The sequence below is a fragment of the Phyllopteryx taeniolatus genome, chromosome 8 (genome assembly GCF_024500385.1).
Source record: "Phyllopteryx taeniolatus isolate TA_2022b chromosome 8, UOR_Ptae_1.2, whole genome shotgun sequence".
Lineage (NCBI taxonomy): Eukaryota > Metazoa > Chordata > Actinopteri > Syngnathiformes > Syngnathidae > Phyllopteryx > Phyllopteryx taeniolatus.
The window spans coordinates 26,875,164-26,898,140 of record NC_084509.1 but is presented as its reverse complement, the minus strand read 5'-3'; the positions used below and the strand labels follow the sequence as shown (position 1 = coordinate 26,898,140).

The window sequence follows — 22,977 nt, the reverse complement described above, 5'->3', positions numbered from 1 at the left end:
TAAACAAAACATAACCATAAAGAAATGAATGATGGTTGTTGTTCAGTCAGTCATATTTAAAAAAACTATTTCACACATTTTCCAGGGTATGTAAACTTATGAGCACAACTGTACATCTATGCAGTCATACATTCCCCATACATTCATATTGGAATGAAATACTTTTTTTTATAACCTCTAGGTGGCGGCATACATTTCTAAAATGTGAACGTTTTTTTTCCCATTTGCCCCTATACCTATGTATAATGCGCACTATTGACTTGACAATTTTTTTTCTTACAAGAAATGAACATGAGAAGAAAGTGTATTGCATGGCGTTTATTTGAAATTGGATATGGGCGCCAGCGTGAGCCAGCACTTTCTCAAGCCGCCTGGGAACCGCGTGAAACTGATTTCGCAAGGAACTCTTGTGGGATGGAAGATGTAACTTCTCGTATTCGCCCTCCAAGTTCTTCCAAAGTCGTTTTCATTTATGTATTTCATTTCCATACATCACGGAACATACACAAACAAAAATGAGAAACATATTACAACATATGAATACATTATAAGCATTTTAAAATAGGGAGTTACTTTCTAATCACCCTGTATTGTAGCGACGGGGAAAGAAACGGTACTCCCAGCATGCTTTGCGGCACCGTTGGTAAATAGTTGTAGCTAACTGTTGCGCTTTTCTCACCTTTGTTTGCAGCCGCTGCGTTTGGCGTCGGGTGCTTTTCCGAAGTCCACTGAGCGACCGTCAGGTGTTTCGTGCACGTTATTATGGGATGGCACAATAACCTTGTGTTCGCCATATGTGCCGATCAAAGTCAGCGGTCACCGCGTGTGTGCGCGTGTCAGACGGGCGTGTCCCTCAGCAGGTGACCACTTTGATGCTTTGGGCCTCTCGTTTTCCAATTAGCCCCCGGGGTCCGCCGGGGTCGGACAAACCCGCGTTTGCCCACGTCCGGCGGCGGGACGCGGGATTACCCAGCGACCAGCTGCTAGCCTCGAGCGGACACCGGACCTCGGGGGGGCGGGCGGCCGGCGAGCGGGCAGGCCCTCATTCTCCCATCTACATTTCCCCACATCCGTTTGGGAGATTTCAAGTGCGTTTTTGCAAAATTCTGAAACCAAGGTTGAACTTTTGGCCCAGAAGTTCAAACGTTATCTCCGGCGCAAACACAACACTATTCATCACCGAAAGAGAAAGCCGGGACGGCACCGGCAAGCGTGGCGGTGCCAGCGTCGAGAACACGGGAACTGGAACTGGAACTGGGGCCTTAGTCAAGGTGGAGGGAATTATGAACAGTTCCAAATAGCAATGAGTCTGAGCACAAACACTTCAGGCTTCTGCTCAATCGCTCAAAAAGTCAGGAAAAGCAATTTGAAATTTGATTGGGCGTTAATTGGAGGTATATGAAAGCGCCGAGTCCCACTGAACATGAGTTTGAATTCGGAACACGGGTACATCCCGGTAGTGCGACCGCAATATCGCACTCACTCCAATCTCAAAAAGATGGGAGTTTGGCTCGGGCATCTGCTTACGATGCCTCCTGGATGCGGGGAAGACCCGGGTCTCGGGATCCCACCACCAGAACTGGACCAAGTGGAGTGAGCACAGATGCTAAATCCCGCCCGCCCCGCCTCCCGTTCCGCCTCCCCGCCGGGAGCCTAATGAGGGCGGGACGGGACAACAGCGGCGGCTGCCGGCAGTCCGCCGACGCGGGCGGACGGCCCGTCGCCTTCATTATGACGTTTTCGCGTCGAAAACAGTCGGGAAACTGCATCGGAACACATGAGGCTAGCCTTCGAGTCACAAACAACTGACAACTTGACCTGTCAATCACACTCATGACACGCAAAGAACCATCAAAGAGTCCTGAGTCCTGAGCCGCTTACGGATAACTAGCTGACGAGCGGTTCGTTTCCGCTCTGACGGTACTTCGCAAAACGCAGCAAGGCAACCAACCTAATGTAACTATTTGTTGAAATTGAGACAAAATAGACTTGAACTAACCTGATGTGTGTGTTTTTGTAAAACGCCCAGAAAATAGTTCGTCTTTTCTGAGGTTACTACTTGAATGAATTCTACAACAAAAACACAAAAGTGTCATGATAGCGTGTGAGCGTGTGAACCTGCCTGGTTAATCTTGAGTGTGTGTGTTGCCCCCTGTGGAGATGAAGTCAAAACAAGCTGGACCGTTTGTTTGACTTCTGCACGCAGAAATTAACAACCCCCTCAAAAACAAGCAAGAAATGCTGCCGCGCGCACACACACCGACTTTGTTCTCTGTTTGGTGCGTACGCGTGACCGTAGGAAAGCGCTGATTAGCCGCGGGCTCGTTGCCGCTAATCTCAGCTAAGCTGAGACGCCTTTGCTGTCCACAACGGTCGCCCGCTGAGAGCTGGAGGCGACGAGAAAGAGCGAGCGAGACAACGCCGACACACCTCCAAAGAACCTGCTGTCAAGCCAAAACTTCGACTCCGTCAAGTGTCAAATTGAATCGCCGAGTCAAACGAACGTTCGTACACTCGCGACACGCCGGTCTGTCGGGGACCCAGAGAGCAAAGAAGTCAACTTGATGTTCCGTTAAGTTGATTTGTCTTTTCCTTTATTTACAAAAGAGTCTGAAAGCGCTTCCCGGACCCAATGCCGATTAAAGAAGAAGGCCGCGGGTTCCGGACTCGAGAGCCTTCTCTATTTGGGCTCCGATACTCTGGAATGTTCGACCCCCGACAATAATGAAACCTTTCCTCGCTTGTTCAATTTCACAACTGGCGGGCGGGCGGGCGCGGCGCTCGGAGTCCAGGCGCACGGCCGCTATGCGTGGACGACACATTCAAATGGCGCCTTGAGATACGAGTTGTATTTGTTCCGCGAGCACGCTCGTCACTAAAATCACTCGTATCGCAAATCATTTTTCCCTCGTTGAAATGAATGCAAATGCCATTGACACGTTCCGGCCTCCCCCCAAAAGCCCAACATACATAAATCAAATGGAAAGACTGGAACAGTTTTTGTCACACTTTTGACTTGCCTTCAATGGACATTGCGCTGTTCCTGCAAATGTGCAAACGCTATCACCAAATCAAATCGATCAATCTCAAGACACGACCGTATGTCCCGTTTACTAACGCTGCTACTGCGAATACTGAAATCGTGTTCGTAATCCCACGATTGAAGCGGTTGAGGGATATTCCCCATGAATGCTTCTCACTTCCAATCCGAGTTTCGACGTCCCGCCCTCATTCCTGCGAAGAATTGTGGTCTTGTTACATTTGCCTACAAACATTATATCGTGCCCATTATTTCCACAGTGCGCAGCGGGAGTAATGACACGTTACCGACACCGCGCGAAAGCCGACAGGGCTCGGGTGTCGCCCGGCGGCATGCCTACCCGCGCGGCGGGCGACATCACCGGCCTGCGAGTCCTCCCATAGGCTGCTCAAGTGAGGCCGCTGCCGGCGCGCGCCAATGCCCGTGCGTCGGAAACGTCTTTTTGTTGAGCTCGAACAAGATGTTCCGGCGGCTGGAGAGATTGGATACTTCCGCCTGCTCGCGTGTGTGTGTGTGTGTGTGTGTGTGTGTGTGTGTATTGTGTTACAATTAAATCCACAAATAGATGAAACATAACCAACACGAGGTCCTGGAATTGAATTGGACGTCCACAAAGTCCATGGAACCAGCAAAACGTTGACTACATGAATGGCTCATATTCCTTTATCACATTGCTCACGATGATGTTGAGCTGAGCGATTCAGAAATTTGAACGATGATTCTCAATTGGGAAGAAAGCGCTTATGTCCACGGCTAACACAAACAAGATGGATATGAACAGAGAAGAGCCACTTTATAGAATCACTGTTATGTTCAGAACCTCGTGATTCAATTTCAATTTAAGGGGGTCTGAATACTTTCCGTACCCACTGTAAGTCAGAACCACAAGGGTAAGGTTTAGAGGCATTTAGTTCAGAACCAGGGATTGTTGACGTTGAAGGGGATTGGATCAGGACCACAGATAGGTGAGGTTCCAGGGACCTCAGAGCCAGAGAGTTGATTGGATTGAAGTCAGAACCACACTAGAGCGTTAAGGTAGAAGAGGAATGAGTTCAAAACCACAGATAGTTGAGTTTACATCGGATTTAAGAGTTACAAACTGGAACGGGACCACAAAAAAGTTCTGCGTGTGCAGAGCCACAAGACGTCCGTCCGGGATAGCTTGGCTCAAAATTTCTGACACGGAGCGGAATCATTTTCTTTCTCCATTGGCTCACGGTGTGGAAGCAGAACCTGCCGAGCAAAGTGGCTTCGTTAGGAACCAGCTGAGGTGACGCACTCTTTCCCAGGTATTAGTCAGAGCCCACATCACTTCTTGGAAAGGAGCAACATGGTGTGTGTGTGTGTGTGCAAATTGGAAACTGATATGAATGCATTCGGGAAAGCACCAGGGAGGAAAAGTGCGGTGCGGCGTGGAAGGACATCGGCGCGACCCGAGAAGGTCGTCGCCAATTAGCCGCCCGGTTATTTCCGTCATTACTGCCGCGTTAGCTGCTATTAATAGCGCAGGTGTGTTTTCTCAATGCGGGCGAGCGAGCGAGACGAGGAGACGGAGGTCGCCGGGCCCCCCCGGGGGGGTGGCACGGCTCGGGCGCCGGTGCCCGTGGCGACACAAACAGCCCAAAATCGCGTCCGCTCTTCGAACCATTCACGGAACACGCAGCACGTAATTCATCGCGACGTGCACCTTCGATGTTTAGCTTTGTGATTCATGTGTTTACGTTACCAGTCGTTTGTTGAATGTATGTGTTATTTAACATTTACTCGCTTCACTAGTATCTAGTTATCCACCGAGCCGTAACACGAGGTCTTGTGTTATGTCACGTTTTCAGCACTTATCTTCAAACACATGTAATGTATTTAGAAACAAAACACGGCTATCGGCTGAGTGCCACTTTAATCGTAAATGATTCGTCACGCTGTAACTCATAACTCGTAACTCGTAACTCGCACGCGCCAGCGGGTGACAGATAACATGTAACATGTTATCCATGTGACATTTTATTTTCACCCAAAAAGTCAAAAATGCACTTTTGGGCTATTTTCGGCAAATACGTTTCGGCAGTGAAAATTGACAGTGAAAAATACGCACAAACAAATTGATGATGATTCAGTTTGTGGTTTCGGTCCGTAACATCCGTCCGAAGATCGGCAAAAATATCGATCTTTGTTTTCCAAAGCAAAAGAAGATGTTAGCACAAGACTTCTTTGGATTCAACACAAAAGATAATCAGCCTGCAAACGTGGAGGACGAGAGAAATTTACTGTTGAGATTTGCGACCATTTGGACAATTTGCGGTTCGACGAGCTCTCGAAACGATTACCCGTAATCGATTATCAAAACAGTTGTCGATTAATTTGATAAGCCGTTCGTCGTGAATCGATCGATTGTTGCAAAATCCTCACAGCTGCTTCAGCTCAAGTCGATCAATGCCGGAGGAGTTCATGTTTTGGCTGTGCGAGCGTCATCATAGTGTTCAAAGTTGGAGGAGTTTTTAGTACGGAGGAGACGAGGACACGAGGGAAAGGAAAGGAGACGAGGGAGGAACGCTGCGGTTGCAGTTCGAGCTAAGTGACGGCGGCACAGGAAGTGAGGTCACGAGGGAGGACGGACGGGCGGGCGGGCGGCTGCTATAAAACCTGACGTGGAGGCCGCAGGCGGCGACACACCGGAGGACACGCTGGAGGTAAGACACGTGCGCGCGCGTCTGTCTCTGCGTGTGCCGTTCCGCTTTTTGTCTTTTCAATTCAGTTTGATCGCTCGACTTTGACGTCGTTTCAAAAAGACTTGCGCTATTCATTGATTGGAGCAATGATTTTTAAAAAGGCCAGTTGACATTTGACCCTTTTTAGACAGAAATCCTCGCAGCTTTTCTGCATGATTTGATGTTTGCGTGTTGGTGTTGTTTTCATATTCATAACAATATTTGGAACTTCTCCTGAAGCGCGGACACGCGTGTCACTCAGCACGTGTCTTAATGTCACGGAATCATTTTACGCAAGAAAATACACAAACTATATTATTTGTCTTGAACCTTTCTTTACCCATGTAAGGCTTATTGAGGAAAGATTGTCTTTTGCCATACCCGGACGTTTTTTGGAAAAAAGAAGAAGAATGTCTTTCCCAGTCTCATAACGTGTATTTAAAATTTTCGCTTGCACGTGATTGAAGTGTTTGCAAGATGACAAAATGTTGCCCTCTTTCCCTCCAAAGTAATCCAATAACGTTACTCAAAATGATTTGAATTATGTGCAAGTGATGAACGTGTTCCAGTTCAGTCAATTCAAAGGGTTGATTTTCCCCAGTGTAAATTTGAATGTCACTTTTCATACAAAATACTTCACATCTGTAATAAAGTTCGGCTGATGTTGAAGATGAAAGTCGGGCAAGACCGGCGCATTTTTGTGAATGGAACAATTGATTTGTGTGTGTGTGTGTGTGTGTGCGCACACGTGACCCTACCTTGTGCGTCATCAAGAATTGTGTTTGATGTTGCCGGCATGTGTCTTTGCCCATGTGTGTGTGCGCGCGTGCGTGCGTGTGTGTGTGCCTCGGGTTGGGGGGGTGTCTAGTTTTTTGGACAGTCAAAAGGCGTTTATTTGCAGGGATGGAAAATGCTAAAATTAGCCGGATGTTGCTGGACAATACTCATCCCCGTCAGCAGAGCTAAAAGTGGACTCTGTGTGTGTGCGTGGATTCTGCTCCAGGTGTTAGCATGCAGCGCAAATGTGTTTGTAGGCTAATATGCTAACAGACAGGCGCTAGGTGTGAAGAGTGACGGTTGTGCGCTCGCTCACAGATGCGCGTGTGCGGCTCGCTGCTCATCATCTGTCTGCTGTCCGTCAACGTGGCCCAGCGCGACGGCCGCCGGCTCACGCTACCGCAACAGGTCGGAAAACACACGCACGCACGCGCGCTAGCAAGATAATTATAGCCAGAGTTTGCAGGGAAACCACTGCGCCCGGAGAAGAACAACCTATCAGAGACAGAAGGCATGACCGCTGTGGTGTCAATTTGCCGTGCGCTAGCAGAAGCGAGGGGAGTGAATTTATATATATATATATATATATATATATATATATATATATATATATATATATCTTGCCCGAAGATAGCTGTAGCTGGGATAGGCTCCAGCATGCCCGCGAGAGGAGAAGCGGTACAGAAAACGGATGGATATTGTTATTTATTGACAATTAATTCCATTTTTTCAATCAATCAATCAAGTCTTGATCGCCAACATGGCGCTCGCCGGCCTGTTCTAATACTTGCGCGCCAGTGATGGGACATTGTGATTTCCTAGGAATGTTGTAGAAGCGATCATTTGAAAATATTAACACTTCAAAAAAGTGGTGCATATTGATATTTATGTCAATGTGTATTCACATAGACAAATATCTCATTATGAATAATCCAACAAAGCGCAAACGCACCTGCAACTAGCCTGATGCCACCCATCTGCGTTGTGTCGTGTTGGCGTTTCCAGCATGTAGACGGCGCCGCCTCCACGTGGTCCGCGCCCGCCTCGTCGGCCCACACGGGCGGTATCGAGCCGCTGCGGGCGGATCGCCCCGCGAAGGCGGAGAACGGCGTGACGGAGCCCAAGAGGAAGGCGAACGCGCCGCCGCCGAATCGGTTGGATCGACTTTCCGCCGGCGCCGCCGCCAAACGTGCGGCCGACGGGTACGGGTCAGAACACGCTGAAAAAAATAGGGGGGGAAAAAATAGTGTGAAAAATCTATATTCTCACAAAACATCTACCTTTAAAAACAATTATAAGACTTGATTCTTCTAAGAAGTTTTTGTTGCAATCACGACTTTAAAAGTTGTAGATTGTCGTCGAGAAAATATTGTGTTTTGGAGAGGAAACACAATATTTCTCGAGTAGTAATCTCATGGAGAGACAGCAGTTGCTTTTTAAGAGAAAATGTACTCACCTTTTTTAAGTAACATCTTTTTTTATTTTTTTAGAAAATTTATTTTTTAGAAAATTTATTTTTTAAGATGTTGTGTAGTACCTGAAGTGTTGTTGTCGTCTGCGTGGCTGTCAGCGTGATTGCGTTGCCACGGCGACGCCTCAGCCTTCCTCCCGTGGACAGGATCGGGATGAGACGCCTGCCAAGCGCAAGAGGCTAGGCAACGCCACCTCTGGCCGCTCGAGGTACCGCATGACAGCGTCGCTCATTTGGACAATGTCACCGAGTAAGCACCGCCTCTTGTCCTAGGCCTCAGCCAATCAGCGACCGCCAAGATCGCCAACCTGGAAGTCCAGCAGTCAACTCAATCTTTGTTATACTTGAAACACAAAATGAATGTTTCCAAATCTGTTCCTGAACACCAAACAATAAATAATACAATAAAAGAGGACTGTATTGTATCAACACATTAAAGAGAATATAAAAAAAAAAAAGGGATTTATGACATGTATTTACCGGACAAATATGCAGTATGCATGTTGGATGTGTGCCTTAAAGGGGCGTGGCCTAGTGAGTGGCATCAGGCGCTGGAGTTGGGTTGAACTGTGGCCAACAGCGGCTCCTTGCGAGTGTACTCATTTTGTATTTGCGTGTTCGACTGACCTGACTGAGGAACAAGGAAGCGGCTGGGAATGAAAACATCTTTGTCGAAACATGCGCCCGACATATTGTGTTATGTTTCTTCTTCCTGGATTTTGCTAGGTCTTGCAAGACTAGATTCGAGATCGGTGGTGTTTGGTCTTGCGTGTCGAGATGATCGGAGCACACCATAAAGAGTACAAGCAGAACTGTTAAGTGATTATTCTTATTGTTTTTAATCTTCACGTGTGGGGTCCGGAGCAGATATACAAATCATTTTGTACCCGGATGTTCCACTGAATTGAGCTAGCTTGTGCTAGCTAACAACAACAACAACACAATTTCTATTCGAGCCTTCAAGTTGGAAGCACAAAGCATTATTTCACAAGTTATTTCCAACTTACCGTTGTGCTTCACGACTGATGTTGTTTTTGTAAGCACATAAGTGTACGTTGCTAATTGCTTCCTTTTCTACTTTTCACTCGCCGGTCGTGGGAATGATTTCCGTTACAATGACGTCACATTGGAAACCTCAACTTCTTATGGTGCGTTTTAAATAAAATATCCATCTTATCATAAGGTTTGGTCAGTATTGACCTCCAGTTTCCATTGTTTAGTAAAACTGATCGTTTATCAGTGTTCTTTTTAAAACCAGTGGATCAGTGTGGTTACTTTAGGTACAATGCGGAATTTCCAGTCACACAGTTTTGTCTGGAGAAGGATTTTTTTGTTTGCTTGTTTGTTTGTTTGAACAGGAAAGCCTCATTGAGAATAATCTCCATTACAAATGTCCTGGTCAAGAACAAGTCGGATACGTCGTCATGGTAACAATCTGTTCATCTTCAGTCTTCCCAGATGTTAAAATGATAGACATGAACAGATCATATAATAACGGTGTCATGTACGTATGCGTGACAGAAAGAGGCCAGTTTTTTTTTTTTGTAATTATTATTATTTTTTTTTTATTAAGAAAAGCATCCTGGACCCAGAACAGAGCACACGAAGGTTCTCCAAGCGGACCTTGGACGAGCTGGGACATCATCAGCGTTGTCGAGGAGACCTGATGTGACATCACTGGTGACTTCCTGTTGAATTTGATGCATCTCTTTCTAGAGACCACTATGCGACACGCTCATCTTTTAGAACACCGCAGATGACATAGTTGAACTTCCGATGACATCGACGGAGACCGTGTGACCGAGCGGCTGGGCTTCACGGATGGCAATTAAAAACGACAGAGCGAGACCTCACTTTTGTGTCGAGCTGCGCCAACCAAACAAACAAACAAACAAACAAACAAAATCAAGAAGAGTAAAGAAAAGAAAAGCAATCCTATAGCGGCATGCGGTTTCCCTCCACGCTGATTTTCACAGCGTGTCCCGTCTTGGTGAGGCGGCGGATGTCTGCGAAGCGACGCATCTGCTTGTCCACCCGGGACATCCCCTTCTTCATGGAACCCTGCGGGGAAACACGGCTTCCAACCTTCAAATTTCAATGTATGATATAAAGTATCATTTAATTGAAGGGCACAACGCACATGAATGAACACCAGTACAATACTTGTGCCAAAGTTAGCAACCGCTAATTTACATTCGTAGTCCCTTGCTAGGTGATTTCAAACATAGACAAGACATGTCAACAAGTACATAAAATCATTCAATAAATAAAACTGGTTCTAAAATGCCTAACTTATGAGCGATAAAGTGCTACTATTGTTTTTGCCATTTTAGATGGAGGTAGCTGGGTTTATTAACAAGAAGTTCCTAAATCTAAACTCAACAAACTTGAGAGTGTAGAGTTCCATTTCGCTTGCGAAACACAAATAGATAAAGCTAACAACAAAATATTACACTACTTGTTGAAGTGAGTAGTTTTTAGTATGACCTAATTTAGACTTTTCCAAATCATTTTCAAGACTTAAACACCTCAAATTGGATAAATATTTTAGGTTTTAAATGTTCGAGGTTGTTTCGAAACGTTGCTTTGATCTCAAATTTGAAGGGCGCTGGGATTCATTTTAGGGGTGCTTCAGCCCCCCCCCCCCCCCCAAAAAACGAGCTACAAAAGCTTAATTAGCGTATGGAGTCAAAGACTCCATACGCTCAACTTGGTTTTTGCTCCATAATTCAATTACGGTTACAGTGCAGTCTCCAAATCTTCCTTGAATAGCGACGATTAAGAATGTGAAAGCGCTCACCCTGCTGGACTCCATCTCCACGTTCCACTTGGGCCGCACGACGTAGTCTTTGTTGGAGGGCATCGGTACTCGGGCCCTGGCGCAGAAGCCCGGGTCGCCCGGTCGCAGCGCTCTGCGGACGCGAGCGCACGCAGAACGATGAGGAGAAGTCACCGTTTCCAACAATACGTCAAGTCATGTGAATGTCTGATGCCAGGATTTGTGCCAATATTGTATGTAGCGCTTTGCCAGCCTGGCACATGTCAGCCGTGTGCGCGCATGTGCTTATTTCTTTTCTGTTCAGTATTACAAAGAAGGCAAATTAACCTTTGTATTGGCATGCTGGATCACAGTTGTAATGATTCTTTTTCTTTTGTAATATGGGATTTATTCTTTGTGTTGTGACTCTAAAAAGTCTTCTCTCTCTGAGTGAAACATTGCCATATGTTCAAAAAGTTTGTGTTTTGAACATGTCTTTACCCAAAATATTTTCGTCACAATGGCATTACCGAGTACTCAAACGTAAGTACGCGCACTCTGCGTGGAGAAAGCGATAATCGGGGCATCCGTGACGGCGACGGAGCCGTCGTCGCTTCTCAAACGACACTTGTTACCACGGCAACAGGAGCAGCAGATCACCCTGAAACAACACCGGCGGTAGAATCTTACTTCTCCTCCCCCGTCAGCTGTTTCTCAAGGTCCCGGCGGGGAGTCTGTCCACCGGAACTGCGCAGACAAAAGAGGAAGACGACGAGGTCAGCGTGGACGCGGACTCGTGCGGTTATTGTCCACTGCCGGCGTGACGTCACGCGAGAACCGCCGGCGACGTCGAGCTTCCGTTCGGGCGTTTGGACCTCCTTGACTTCCGATGGACGCTCGCTTTTCGTGTGACATTCTGTTTTCGACAAGTTTTTTTCTCGGCAAAATTTTGCTCAGTTTTTATTATGTTCAATCCAGGTAAAAGTGACGTTTCATGTTCATTTATCCATTTTGTCAGTCCTATATAATTTACATTGCTTTCTCGATGTTAAAATATAGTTATTCTCTATAAAATGTATTTTTTGGGGTGTCTGGAACAGATGAATTGGAGTCACATTATTTCCCATGGGAAACCTTTCTTTGGTTTTTGTACGATTTGGTTCAAGTCAGACTTTTTGGAATGGATAAAACTAGGGCTGCACCTAATGATTGTTGTCATCATTATTTAATCTGTCAATAATTCAATCAATGACTCGATGATTTGGGTAAACGTTTTTCGTTTTCATCCCTTTATCCCAAAACAGGACGTTGAATCAAATTGAGAGTGCAAAATATGCACCAACATAAATTGATTATGATTCAGTTCCTGGTTTGGTCCCGTCAGAAAAATTTTGATATTTGTTTTCCAAAGTAAAAGCAGATGTTTGCAAATGTCTTACTTAAACACGCAAAGTATAATCAGTCTGCTTTCACGGAAGACGACAGAAATCGGAGAATATTTACTGTTGAGAGGCTGAAAGTCCGACAAGTTGGACAATTTTAAGTTCCACGAGGTATCGAAACGATTCATCGATGATCGAAATAGTTTTGAATTAATTTGATAATGGATTAGTTGTCGATGAATTGTTTCACCTGGAGATTAATAACCAAAACCAAGGTTCCACTGTGTCGCACGCATGTCACACTTCAGACTTGCGACGGCGGACGCGGGTGTTGGAGAACATGCAGCAACACGCCTGTTTCATCACACAACGGTTAGTACAGTGCGAGCAACCCGCTTAAAACTCCTCCAAAATTTGGACTTCCAAATCTTCCAAGTGGGGAAATTCAAGAATAAGGCGAAGGAATGCGAACAAGCAAGCGGCGTGGGCGGCCGACGTGTTGTCCACATGTAAACATGCGCGACGATGGCGATGACAGAACCTGCCGGCTGGAGAGAAGACGTCCGCTTCCTCCGCCCTCTCCGCTTTCCGAGGCCGACTGAGAGGACCGAGACGAGGAAGAGGGGGAAAGAGATGGATGGAGCTAAGAAAGGAGGACAGCAGACACTGGAACGCAGAGCTGGCCGACTCATCCATTTTATCCATCAATTGGAACCTATGTGTCAGGGTGATTTTCTCGCTCTCCATTTTATTTTATTTTTGAAATAAATCTGATTTTTGAGTGGTTTCCTTAGTTGAAAGCGCGTGCCTGCCGATATGCACCGCTTTCGCTAACAACATGGTGGAGCTGGTTTAAATAAGCAGAATCGGTGTTGCGCACTTGGCCATTCGCTCGCTATGTTTAGCGTCTTTCCACCGCAAGCAACTTCAAAGTTATCGGTAAGAACTCTGTAATGCTGTCAACATTGGCACTTGTTCCATAGTTCTGGAAAAAGAAAAATATCCCCCCAAAATTGACCGGGCAGTCATTTTCGGCTTGTTCTCTGATGAAACCTGCATGAAGCCACGGACGACGACGACGACGACGCTTCCTTATTAAACTAGTATGTGCTCAGCGACATCCTTGTGGCTTATATTGAAACCCTGGATTGATTTTTTTTTTTTTTTTTTAAGACAATATCGAGTGCAAATAGTGCTGTTCGATACATTTAAGTCGGCTTGTTTTGTTCAAATCGATGGTTGAAGGCTTCTTGCAGAAGGAAGCGCGTGCGCATTCATTTCCGCCTAAACAAACGGGTTTTGCAGCTCACTGTTGTCTTTAGCGTCTTAAATTAGCGACTGAACATAATTTGGGTGCTGCTGTGTTGACGCGAGTGCGCAACGGTATACGATAAGTTGCCGTGAGCGCAGCTCGTGACGAGAGGGCGGATTCCGCTCGACAGCAACTATATAAAATATGAGTATATATTGCCACGTTACAATACCGGTAGAGTACGTTCCTTTGTCCTATGCAACCAATTCGGTGTCCAGTTCCATCGCTGACGCCGCACCACCGTCAAACGGCAGCGATGATGAAAATTGGCATTCCCAGGGCAATTATACTAATTGACCCATTGCGCCAAAACGGATTGATCTATGCCGCGACTGGTTTCGCAGGGGTCGCCTTGCCTCACCTGAGCAACTCCACGCGACACGAGCCGGCAAAAGACAAACGGCGCAGCCGGGCTTTGCCGTTTGACGACTTATTTCAATTGTTGAACATTGAAAATGTTCATTCATGAAGGATCATCTTTATACAGACTTCCGTCCAAACGTTTGGAGTCACAAATACTTTTAGATTTGAAAGAAAACTGAACAAACACACGATGGATTTTGTGGCCAGAGTTTTGTTGAGCCAAAAACAGCATTCGTTCGGTTTTATTTGAAGGCCCTAATGCGGTGTAGAACGTGACGGTGACGATGTGAGGACTCCAACGTATTAAAGGTGAAAGGTGAAATATTGAGGCAGGAAGTGCGGCCTAGAAACGGGACGTAAGCACCGGTGGCTACCTGAGTCGCCTGCGCTGAGGCATCTGCTGGTCCAGGTCCCGCTGCTGCCGCTCCTCTCGCGTCATCCCCTTGTAGTCGGACGTCAGGCCGAAGATGGGTCGCGACCACTCGTCTGCCACGCACGCAACGGGGAAGGAGCTTGACGGCAAGAAGGAGCGGGAAGGAGGCGGCGGCGCGGCGAGGGGTTCTTACTGATGAGCTTGAGGGCCAGGTCTTTGTTGGATCGCGACTCTTTGGGGTGCTTGTACAGGAACATGACGGCGCGGCCGATCCCGCTGTGCTTCAGCGTCTCCTGACTGACGCTCGGCAGCTGAGGAGCGAAGAAGGCAACGGGAGGGATCACGTCGGGATCGCCACGGGACTCCAGCCGCTGATTTGGTGACTTTTACACGTGTACTCCCGCAAACGGTATATTTCAATGTTAACATCACAGTAACGGTGTCAGCCTGCAAATCCATCCGAGGTCGGGTCGCGGGGACAGCATCTTAAGCAGGGACGCTCAGACTGCCCTCTCCTCAGCCACTTCGTCCAGCTCTTCCGGGGGAATCCCGAGGCGTTTCCGGTCCAGCCGGGAGACGCAGTCTCTCCAGCGTGACCTGGGTCCCGGTGGGACGTGCCCGGAACACCTCAGCGGGGAGGCATCCGAATCAGATGCCCGAGCCCCCTCATCTGGCTCCTCTCAAAGCGGAGGAGCAGCGGCTAAAATCTGAGCCCCTCCCGGATGACCGAGCGTCTCACCCGATCTCTAAGGGAGAGCCCGGACACCCTGCGGAAGAAACTCATTTCGGCCGCTTGCATCGAGGATCTTGTTCGTCAGATCTTGTTCTTCTAGGAACGGAGATCGACCGGTAAATCGAGAGCTTAGCCTTTCGGCTCAGCTCCTTCTTCACCACAACGGACCGATACAAAGTCCGCATCACTGCAGACGCCGCACCGATCTGCCTGTCGATCTCCCGTTCCATTCTTCCCTCGCTCGTGAACGAGACCCCGAGATACATGAACTCCTCCACTCGGGACAGGATCTCATCCCCGACCTGGAGAGGGCACGCCACCTTTTTCCGATTGAGGACCACGGTCTCAGATTTGGAGGTGCCGATTCTCATCCCAGCCGCTTCACACTCTGCTGCGAACCGGTCCGGTGAGAGTTGGAGATCACGGCTTGATGAAGCCAACAGAACCATGCATGTAATACTAAGACGGCCTAAGATGCAATACTGAGGCCACCAAACCGGACCCCCTCTACGCCTCAGCTGCGCCTAGAAATTCTATCCGTAAAAGTTATGAACAGAATCGGTGACAAAGGGCAGCCTTGGCGGAGTCCAACCCTCACCGGGAACGAGTCCGACTTACTGCCGGATATGCGGACCAAACTCTGGCTCCGTTCTTACAGGGACCGAACAGCCCGTATCAGGGGGTTCGGTACCCCGTACTCCCGAAGCACCCCCCACAGGACTCCCCGAGGGACACGGTCGATCGCCTTCTCCAAGTCCACAAAACACACGTACATTGGTTGGGCAAACTCCCACGCACCCTCGAGGACCCTGCCGAGGTTGTAGAGCTGGTCCACTGTTTCACGGCCAGGATGAAAACCACACTGCTCCTCCTGAATCTGAGATTCGACTTCCCGACGGACCCTCCTCTCCAGCACCCTTGAATAGACCTTACCAGGGAGGCTGAGAAGTGTGATCCCCCTGTAGTTAGAACACACCCTCCAGTCCCCCTTTTTACCACCCCAGTCTGCCAATCTAGAGGCACTGCCCCCGATGTCCACGCGATGTTGCAGAGGCGTGTCAACCAGGACAGCCCCACAACATCCAGAACCTTGAGGAACTCCGGGCGAATCTCATCCACCCCCGGGGCCTTGCCACCGAGGAGCTTTTGAACCACCTCGGTGACCTCGACCCCAGAGATCGGAGAGCCCGCCTCAGAGAACCCAGACTCTGCTTCCTCATGGGAAGGCGCGTCAGTGGCATTGAGGAGGTTTTCGAAGTATTCTCCCCACCGACTCACAACGTCCCCGAGTCGAGGTCAGCGGCGCCCCATCCCCACTATACACAGTGTTGATGGTGCACTGCTTCCCCCCTCCTGGTGGACCAGAATGACGAGTGACGTGTCGGCGCCCCGATACGTCTGATCATTTGTAAGATTCGACGCAGAACTTCAGGCTGGTGCGCACTCACTTCCTGCAGGATCCTGAGCAGCTCCTCTCGGATCCGGAGCGCCGGCAGCGATTTGTCGGGAAGCGGGCTGATCCACTCTTTGATGGCCGACATGACGCCGCTGTCGATGAACGTCTCCTTCAGGTCCTGCCTGAGCAGCCGCACGACACAACGTTGGGTTCGGATCGGCTAGCAAATCGATAAGCCGACACTTCTACCGACCTGTCTAATGGCGACACTTCAGAGGCAAATTACTCCGGTGTAATTACTACATTCAAAACCTTTCATAGTTTCTGGACTGTTACTTAATATTTGAATTTTGGGTTTACGTCTGCTGTAATCGATACCATTCAAATTATACACACTGAAAAAAAACACATGAAATAATTCACCGAGTGTGTGTCGCGCACTCTAGAACGACTTTCACTTTTTGAACTGAACTCCATAAATGAAGCTTTTGACATTCTACTTGACTGAGATGGAGGCTAGCTGAACAGTCTCTCAAATCCCCAAAAAGAAGAAATACTTTTTCAGGTGCATGACCACTTGAGGCAGCAGAGTGAGCTTCTTCAGCGCCGGCTTCTTGGCGCTGTTCAGGGTTCTGTCTTCCTGGAACAAGACGAACACAAGCAAGTTGGGACTCGTCAGGCTTCCAGTGATTTGGGAATTTTGCCGGGCCAGACCTCCGCGGCCTCGTTCATCTTGGCGATCATGGCGCTGACCACGTCGTCGGCGTCGCTGATAAACGTCCCGCCGTCTCGGTGGCGCCGCCGCTTGCCGCTCATGGCCTTCTTGCGAGCCAGCATGATGTCGAAGTCGGACATGAAGCTGGTGCTGAGGACACAAGCGGCGAAAAAAGACAATTCAAAGCGATGAAACGCCTCGCCGCCTTTCCCACCGAGGGCCGCTTTACGCAAAGCACTTCAACACGGTTCACGAACAAAATCCATCTTAATCGCAGTTTGAAGTTCTTGGTGGCGACGAAGCAAAAAGGTCCTACTAGCGTAATTTCGGATGATCTTGTTTTCAACTTAAACTGTCACATGTTGTCATCTTTTATATTAAAATACTTAAAATAAGTGTTTCTCATAACATTCAACGTCTGAAAAATTTGCCTCGAATGGAACTTTACTCTTTTTATTAAATACAAAAATTGTGTGCCAATTTTTTATATCATTAAAATAACTGCAACAAAACTAAATAGGTGTCAAATGTAATATTTCTTATTTTAAATCAAAACAATTGACACATTGTTACATTAAACATATTTAAAATAAGTCTTGATAACATTCAACTTTAAAAAAAATGAAATGTAATGTTTTTCTATTTTAAATTTAAGAAATTGTGATCAATTTTGGTACATAAAAATGTGTTATCTTATGACATCCAAATTAAAATTCTAAACAATTTCTAACATTATTCTATGACATTGTTGTATGACTTTTTTTTTTTTTTTTTTAAAGTGCCATCTTGGAACATACATTTTTACGACATTATTGGTAATATTTGAAACAGTGCGCTATCTTCCAACATTTTAACCTTTCAATGTGGGCCGCTTTGAAATATTCCGATTAGAATGTGCGGCGGGCCACAAGCGGCCCCCCGGCCGGACTTTGGATGTGCCGGGTGCACGTGCGACGCACTCTTGGCCTCTGCGCCGGACGCCCTCGTCGGAGTCCGAGTCGTCCGGCTCCCGCCGCTTCTCCTTGGCCTCCTTCTTTGCGCCCTCCAGGTCCTCCTGGTTGAAGCCCTGCACGCACACAAACACGGATGTAGCATTAGCATGTAGCATCTGCTCATTCCTACATATGTCGGACATGCGGGCGTGTGGGCAGACGCACATTAAAAAAACAAATACAATTAAAAAAAATAATAAGGGTATGACGCAAAGCGCATTTAAAAGTAGCAAAAACCTTCATCTTGCTTTAGACTAAAATGGTGGAAATACATTCCTGTATCCTGATGCTAACCAAAACGCATTTTCCTTCAACAAAGTTGTTGAAAATATTTTTTTTTTTGTGTTGCGTAAAGCTGTGAAAAAAGATGATTTCAAAACGTTGAATTCATTAAAAAAATAATAATAAAGCTAAGACTGGCCTTAAGACTTTTGCACACTGATGTATGTGCCATGAATACCATTTTACATGGGAAAATGCAGCAAATAAAAGAAGCACATGAATGTTGACCGAAGTGAATGTCTTGGATGTGCGACTGTCACGCGACGCACGCCGGCCGCTATTGGCGGCCATCGGCGCCGGCAATCTCCTCCGCTCCCAAGATGTCGGTTTTGTTCATAAGCATGAACACATTCAAAATGGTTTCTCGGTACACCAGGGGCGTAGATCGCCTCCGTGTCGCGCTCACCGTGAACTCTTCCTCGTCCTCGTCTCCAGACTCCCCAAAGATGTCTGCGATCATTTTCCTGAAAGACACACACGGACCAGATGGGAGATCTTTGACTTAAGTGTGCAAACTAGCATTAAATCACTTGTTGCCAATCTACTCAAGGTCAATAAACAACAGTGTAAATGCATTTGTGCGACCAAACGCATTTTCCAAATAAAAATGTTTGAAAAATGTTTTTCCCTGCTCTTGCGCAAGAGTCGCGCAGCGATCGACACGGCGATGGTCATCGGGCGGACTCGACGAGGAAAACGATCCCACTCATGCTGTTCCTTGCTTCGCGGGAATTGAAGATCCTCTTTTGGAAAACCAAAAGCGAAACAAAAACTTGCGAGAGGTGTCGGAAAAGTTGCTGCGTCTGCAAGACTGACCGTGAACATGCAAATAGACCCTCTTAGCTTGCAGCCATGTTAGCGAGGATGCGCTTTCAACTACAGTAATTGCAGAAAAGAAAAAGGAAAAAAATCGCACTGGAGCAAAAGAAGATTGGATGTATGTGTGTGTGTGTGTGTGTGTGTGTGTGTATATTGTAGGGATGCGGCTATCAAATATTTGTATTTATTATTGTAGCAGTCGTTTAAGTAGTCGGATACAAATTGATTTTGCATTATTAGACACAAATACCAATACAAAATATGCACGTGAGGTGCGGGTATTATTTTTGTCCACCTGGGGTCAGCGTCGTCCTCTCCTAAACTGTAGTATTGTAGCGGTTGAACGTGTGTGGCTTTAAAAGGCGTGGCCTGGCCTGGCGACTGACATGATAGTCAGCCAATGAGAACGTCAAGTGGCAAACTTTGTGGCAAAGATGTCAACTTTTTATTGATTTATTTTTTGGAATGTAAACGAATTGTTCGAGTTATTCACTCACTCCTCCTGGTTGTCGTCGTCGTCGCTGTCGCTCCCAAAGAGCGCCTTCTCGTCCTTGTCCTCGGCCGCGGCCTCGGCGCGCCCGCCGCCGCCGTCGTCGTCGCTGCCGCTGTCCGAGCCGAGCTCTCGGAGCTTGGCCGCCATGCTCTTATCGATCCCGCCCGACTCGCCGTCGCTGTCGGAGTCGTCGTCGGAAACCGCGCGACTCCTCTTGACGGCTGCGGACACGACCGGAACGGGGATGGAAAACTTTGGATTTTTAAAACAAACCCAATAATAATATTGATAAATAATAAATGTGAAAATCTGGGTTAAAACGATGTAAAATCGTTTCTTTTAACATTAAAACAATTGATTCTGATTTTTAACTAAAATTTAGGGGGAAATTTCACTTGAAACAAATATAAAAACACGCAACAATTTATCAATTAATCAGCAACTAATCAGTTATCAAATTAATCAACAACCACTTTGAAAATTGCTTATTCGTTTAACTTGTCCAAATCCTCGGAATTTGAAAAAGCAGACCGATTATCTTATTATTTGTCTTAATCCAATTCGTCACTTCATGAAAAAAATCATTGACAGATGAATCCATGATTCAATTAATCAGCTGCAGCCCTTATTATATTCATTTAATACTATTACTAATTTTGAGGATACATTTTGCTCTGTTTTAAACAATTATTAAAATACGTTAAAAAAAATAATAATAATTGTTAACTATGTTCAAAAATGTACTTCATAGATATTTCTCCTTTCCTTATTTGCATATTTTACCCGCTGATTTCATGGGACAAACGAATTGAAGAAACCCTCACCCGCTTTGCCAGCCCGCTCGTCTTCGTCGCTGTCTGAGAGGACGGCCTTCTTCCTCTTCACTGCAACGCGAGCATGCAAGCCTTCATCAATGACTGAGTGATTGATTGATTGATCGTGACGCGTCGTTCCCTTCAATCGGGACGTCATCGGTCACTTGAACTTTCCCGCCTACGAAAGGTCGAAGCCTCGGGGGAGGTCTTGGGCGTGTCGAGTGGATTACCTGGCGGCTCGTCGTCGTCGTCGTCGCTGTTGTCCGAGGTTTTCCGCGCCTCCCGCGCGTCTCCGTCACTTCCTGCCACGTCGGGGGCGTCCTTCCCCCCCTCGCCGCCGCCGTCCTCCTTGTGGTCGTCGTCGTCGCTGTCTGACCGCACGACGGCCTTCCGCTCGCCTCCCGCCCGCTCGTCGCCCCCCCTCGGCCGCGTGTCCGACTCGTCGCCGGAGTCGGCCGGCGCCTTGTGTCTGGCCGGCGTCTCCGTGTCAGAGTCACTGTCGGCGGGGGATTTGGCTTTGGCGTCCTCGTTGTCAGAGTCGCTCGCCGCCGCCGGGCCTCCGTCCTCCTCCCTGTCCGAGCCGCTCCCTCTGCGGCGGGCAGAGGAAGACGCCTCGCCCTCCTCATCGTCCGAGGCGGCGCGTTTGACTGGCGCCTCGTCCGCTGACGCGCTCATCCCACGTTTGCCCACAGAGTCGTCGTCGCTGACGGCGGGCCTCGGAGGTTCCTCGTCGGAGCCGCTCCCCCGGTCGTCGCCGCGGCGAACGGGCGCTTCCGCCTCCGAGTCGCTGCCGGCGTCTCGCCGGGCGTCGTCGGAGTCGCTGTCTTCCCGGCGTTTGTCGTAGGACGCGTCCTCGTCGTCGCTGCCCTCGTCCTGATGACGCAAACGATGACGTCGCATCTTCGTTGACCACATACTCACGAATAACATTGCATGCGCAGCAACGCGGTTTCCGAACGACAATTTGACTTGGGTTCGCGCACACTTTAACAAGCAGTCCTTCGTAGCCTTGTTTACATTCACCGCGTCCCACAACGCAACGCGGTTCTCAACGCATACCGTGTGCAAAAAGGTCAAGACGTTGCGCAGAGATTAGCTAGCGAACATGCTGTGCTGTTTCCTCATCATAAAGTGTTTGTACTCATTTCCATAGTGTATTATTTATTTATTTTTAACTCCATACACGCGGGTGAAAAAGCTAAATATAACTTCATTGTGCGACTAGAACGGATTAATTGATTTTGAATTCATTTCGACGGGAAACATGACCTCTGTTCAAGAACGCTTCAATTTGTAAACCCAGCTTCCACTGTACAAGACTCAACGAAATAGACCACATTTTTCAGAAATACACTACTTTTATTGAAATACCGCTTATTTGAAAACATGCGTTTGTCTTGCAAATATGATTTTTGGAATGTACGACTCGTGTAAATCCACAGTCCAACATTGCGCAGAAATGAATTTTGTCTTTTGCTGGGTGGAGACGGTGCCGCCGGGCTCCTTTTGTGCGTCTGCTCATCGAAATCGGCGCTTTCCTTTCTGGTACGACGCCGCAATACAGTTAACGTAATCCCTCGTTTATGGCGACGGTATGGTGTGAATGCGAAGGATGGTTTGTCTAGATGTGCCCTGGCGACCAGTTCAGGGTGCCCAGAGTCGGGCGGGATAGGCGCCGGCACACCCTCGACCCGCGTGAGGAGAAGCGGTACGGAAAATGGATGGACGGAGTTTTTTTTCAGACAGATCCTTTTTGAAATGTGTAACTTTTTCCCCAAGAATATTCACTTTGTTGGGTTTTTAAATACAGTGGAGCCTCCCCAATTTGCAAATCCCCATTGTAAAATTGCCATTAGTTTTCCTGCCAAAGGGCACCGGCAAGTTTGCTTTGTCCCCTTTTCCGGCGGCACACTGTTGCCGTGCTTCTGACCTCAGAACGATGTTTGTTGCTGCTCGCGTCCTCGCCGTCTGATGCCAGATGTTCATCCTGGACTGGAGTTCCGCCTCCGTCGTCTGCGGATCAAAAAGACTTTTGACAAATTTTAGGGGCGACTGGACCAAAAATAATCTCAACGGTGATATGTTATGATAATGTAATATTGTACAGTTTCCTGAGTATTTCCTGGTATTGTACTTAGTAGCGGTCAGACACTTCTTGCCTGCAATAAATTACTTTTCTTTTTTGGGAGGAAGGGGGTAACTAGGTCAAGAAAGGCTTGGTAAAAAAAAAAATAATAATAATAATAACATTGAGTGTAAATGAGATTTCGAATTCGGAGGTAACTGGGTGAGCTTGTTATGTATCAAAGAGGACAAAAGTGTTTACCGGAGTGGCTCCCGGACATGAAGTCGTCCTCTTCTCCGTCCATTTTTCAGACGAAGACGGCTCGCAGTTGAGACGAAAACACGCGCGACAACTATTATGCTATCCACGCTTTATCAACACGGAACTTAGACGAAAAGAAGACAGTTGGCTTCCGCTACCCGCACGGTAGCCGCCGCTTGTTGTAAGAAGAAGGCGAGCCAAAATGGAGCGGGACGGTCATATGCG

The 22,977-nt window shown here is 47.6% G+C and overlaps 3 protein-coding genes across 7 annotated transcripts in view; 1 reads left to right on the top strand and 2 right to left on the bottom strand.

Annotated features, from left to right (window-relative positions):
• The window catches only part of gmnc (geminin coiled-coil domain containing), a 6,814-nt gene extending 5,084 nt beyond the window's left edge, over window positions 1-1,730 (bottom strand). Inside the window, exon 1 of the mRNA XM_061782455.1 lies at window positions 1,528-1,730. Within this exon, the coding sequence (XP_061638439.1) occupies window positions 1,528-1,730 (203 nt within the window). The remainder of the gene's footprint in view (window positions 1-1,527) is intronic.
• Window positions 304-22,977, bottom strand: LOC133482280 (protein IWS1 homolog). 5 transcript variants are annotated; one of them, XM_061782269.1, is made up of 19 exons: window positions 22,753-22,977; window positions 22,357-22,439; window positions 20,657-21,299; window positions 20,436-20,495; window positions 19,616-19,832; window positions 18,706-18,763; window positions 17,985-18,091; window positions 17,025-17,175; window positions 16,868-16,950; window positions 16,363-16,492; window positions 14,375-14,492; window positions 14,183-14,294; window positions 11,442-11,498; window positions 10,794-10,905; window positions 9,001-10,054; window positions 8,474-8,757; window positions 8,060-8,301; window positions 7,475-7,741; window positions 304-4,273 (listed from the first exon to the last, which is right to left on the bottom strand). In XM_061782269.1, exons 1-15 carry the CDS (start codon window positions 22,793-22,795, stop codon window positions 9,929-9,931), a joined length of 2,100 nt encoding a protein of 699 aa, XP_061638253.1. In that variant the 5' UTR covers window positions 22,796-22,977; the 3' UTR covers window positions 304-4,273; window positions 7,475-7,741; window positions 8,060-8,301; window positions 8,474-8,757; window positions 9,001-9,928. The 5 variants fall into 5 exon arrangements, with proteins under 5 accessions (XP_061638253.1, XP_061638254.1, XP_061638251.1 ...); XM_061782270.1 differs by having other exon boundaries at window positions 8,474-8,624; XM_061782267.1 differs by having other exon boundaries at window positions 8,474-10,054.
• On the top strand, window positions 4,943-8,451 carry ostn (osteocrin). Its single transcript, XM_061782275.1, has 5 exons — window positions 4,943-5,727; window positions 6,841-6,930; window positions 7,528-7,724; window positions 8,093-8,202; window positions 8,267-8,451. Exons 2-4 carry the CDS (start codon window positions 6,841-6,843, stop codon window positions 8,175-8,177), a joined length of 372 nt encoding a protein of 123 aa, XP_061638259.1. The 5' UTR covers window positions 4,943-5,727; the 3' UTR covers window positions 8,178-8,202; window positions 8,267-8,451.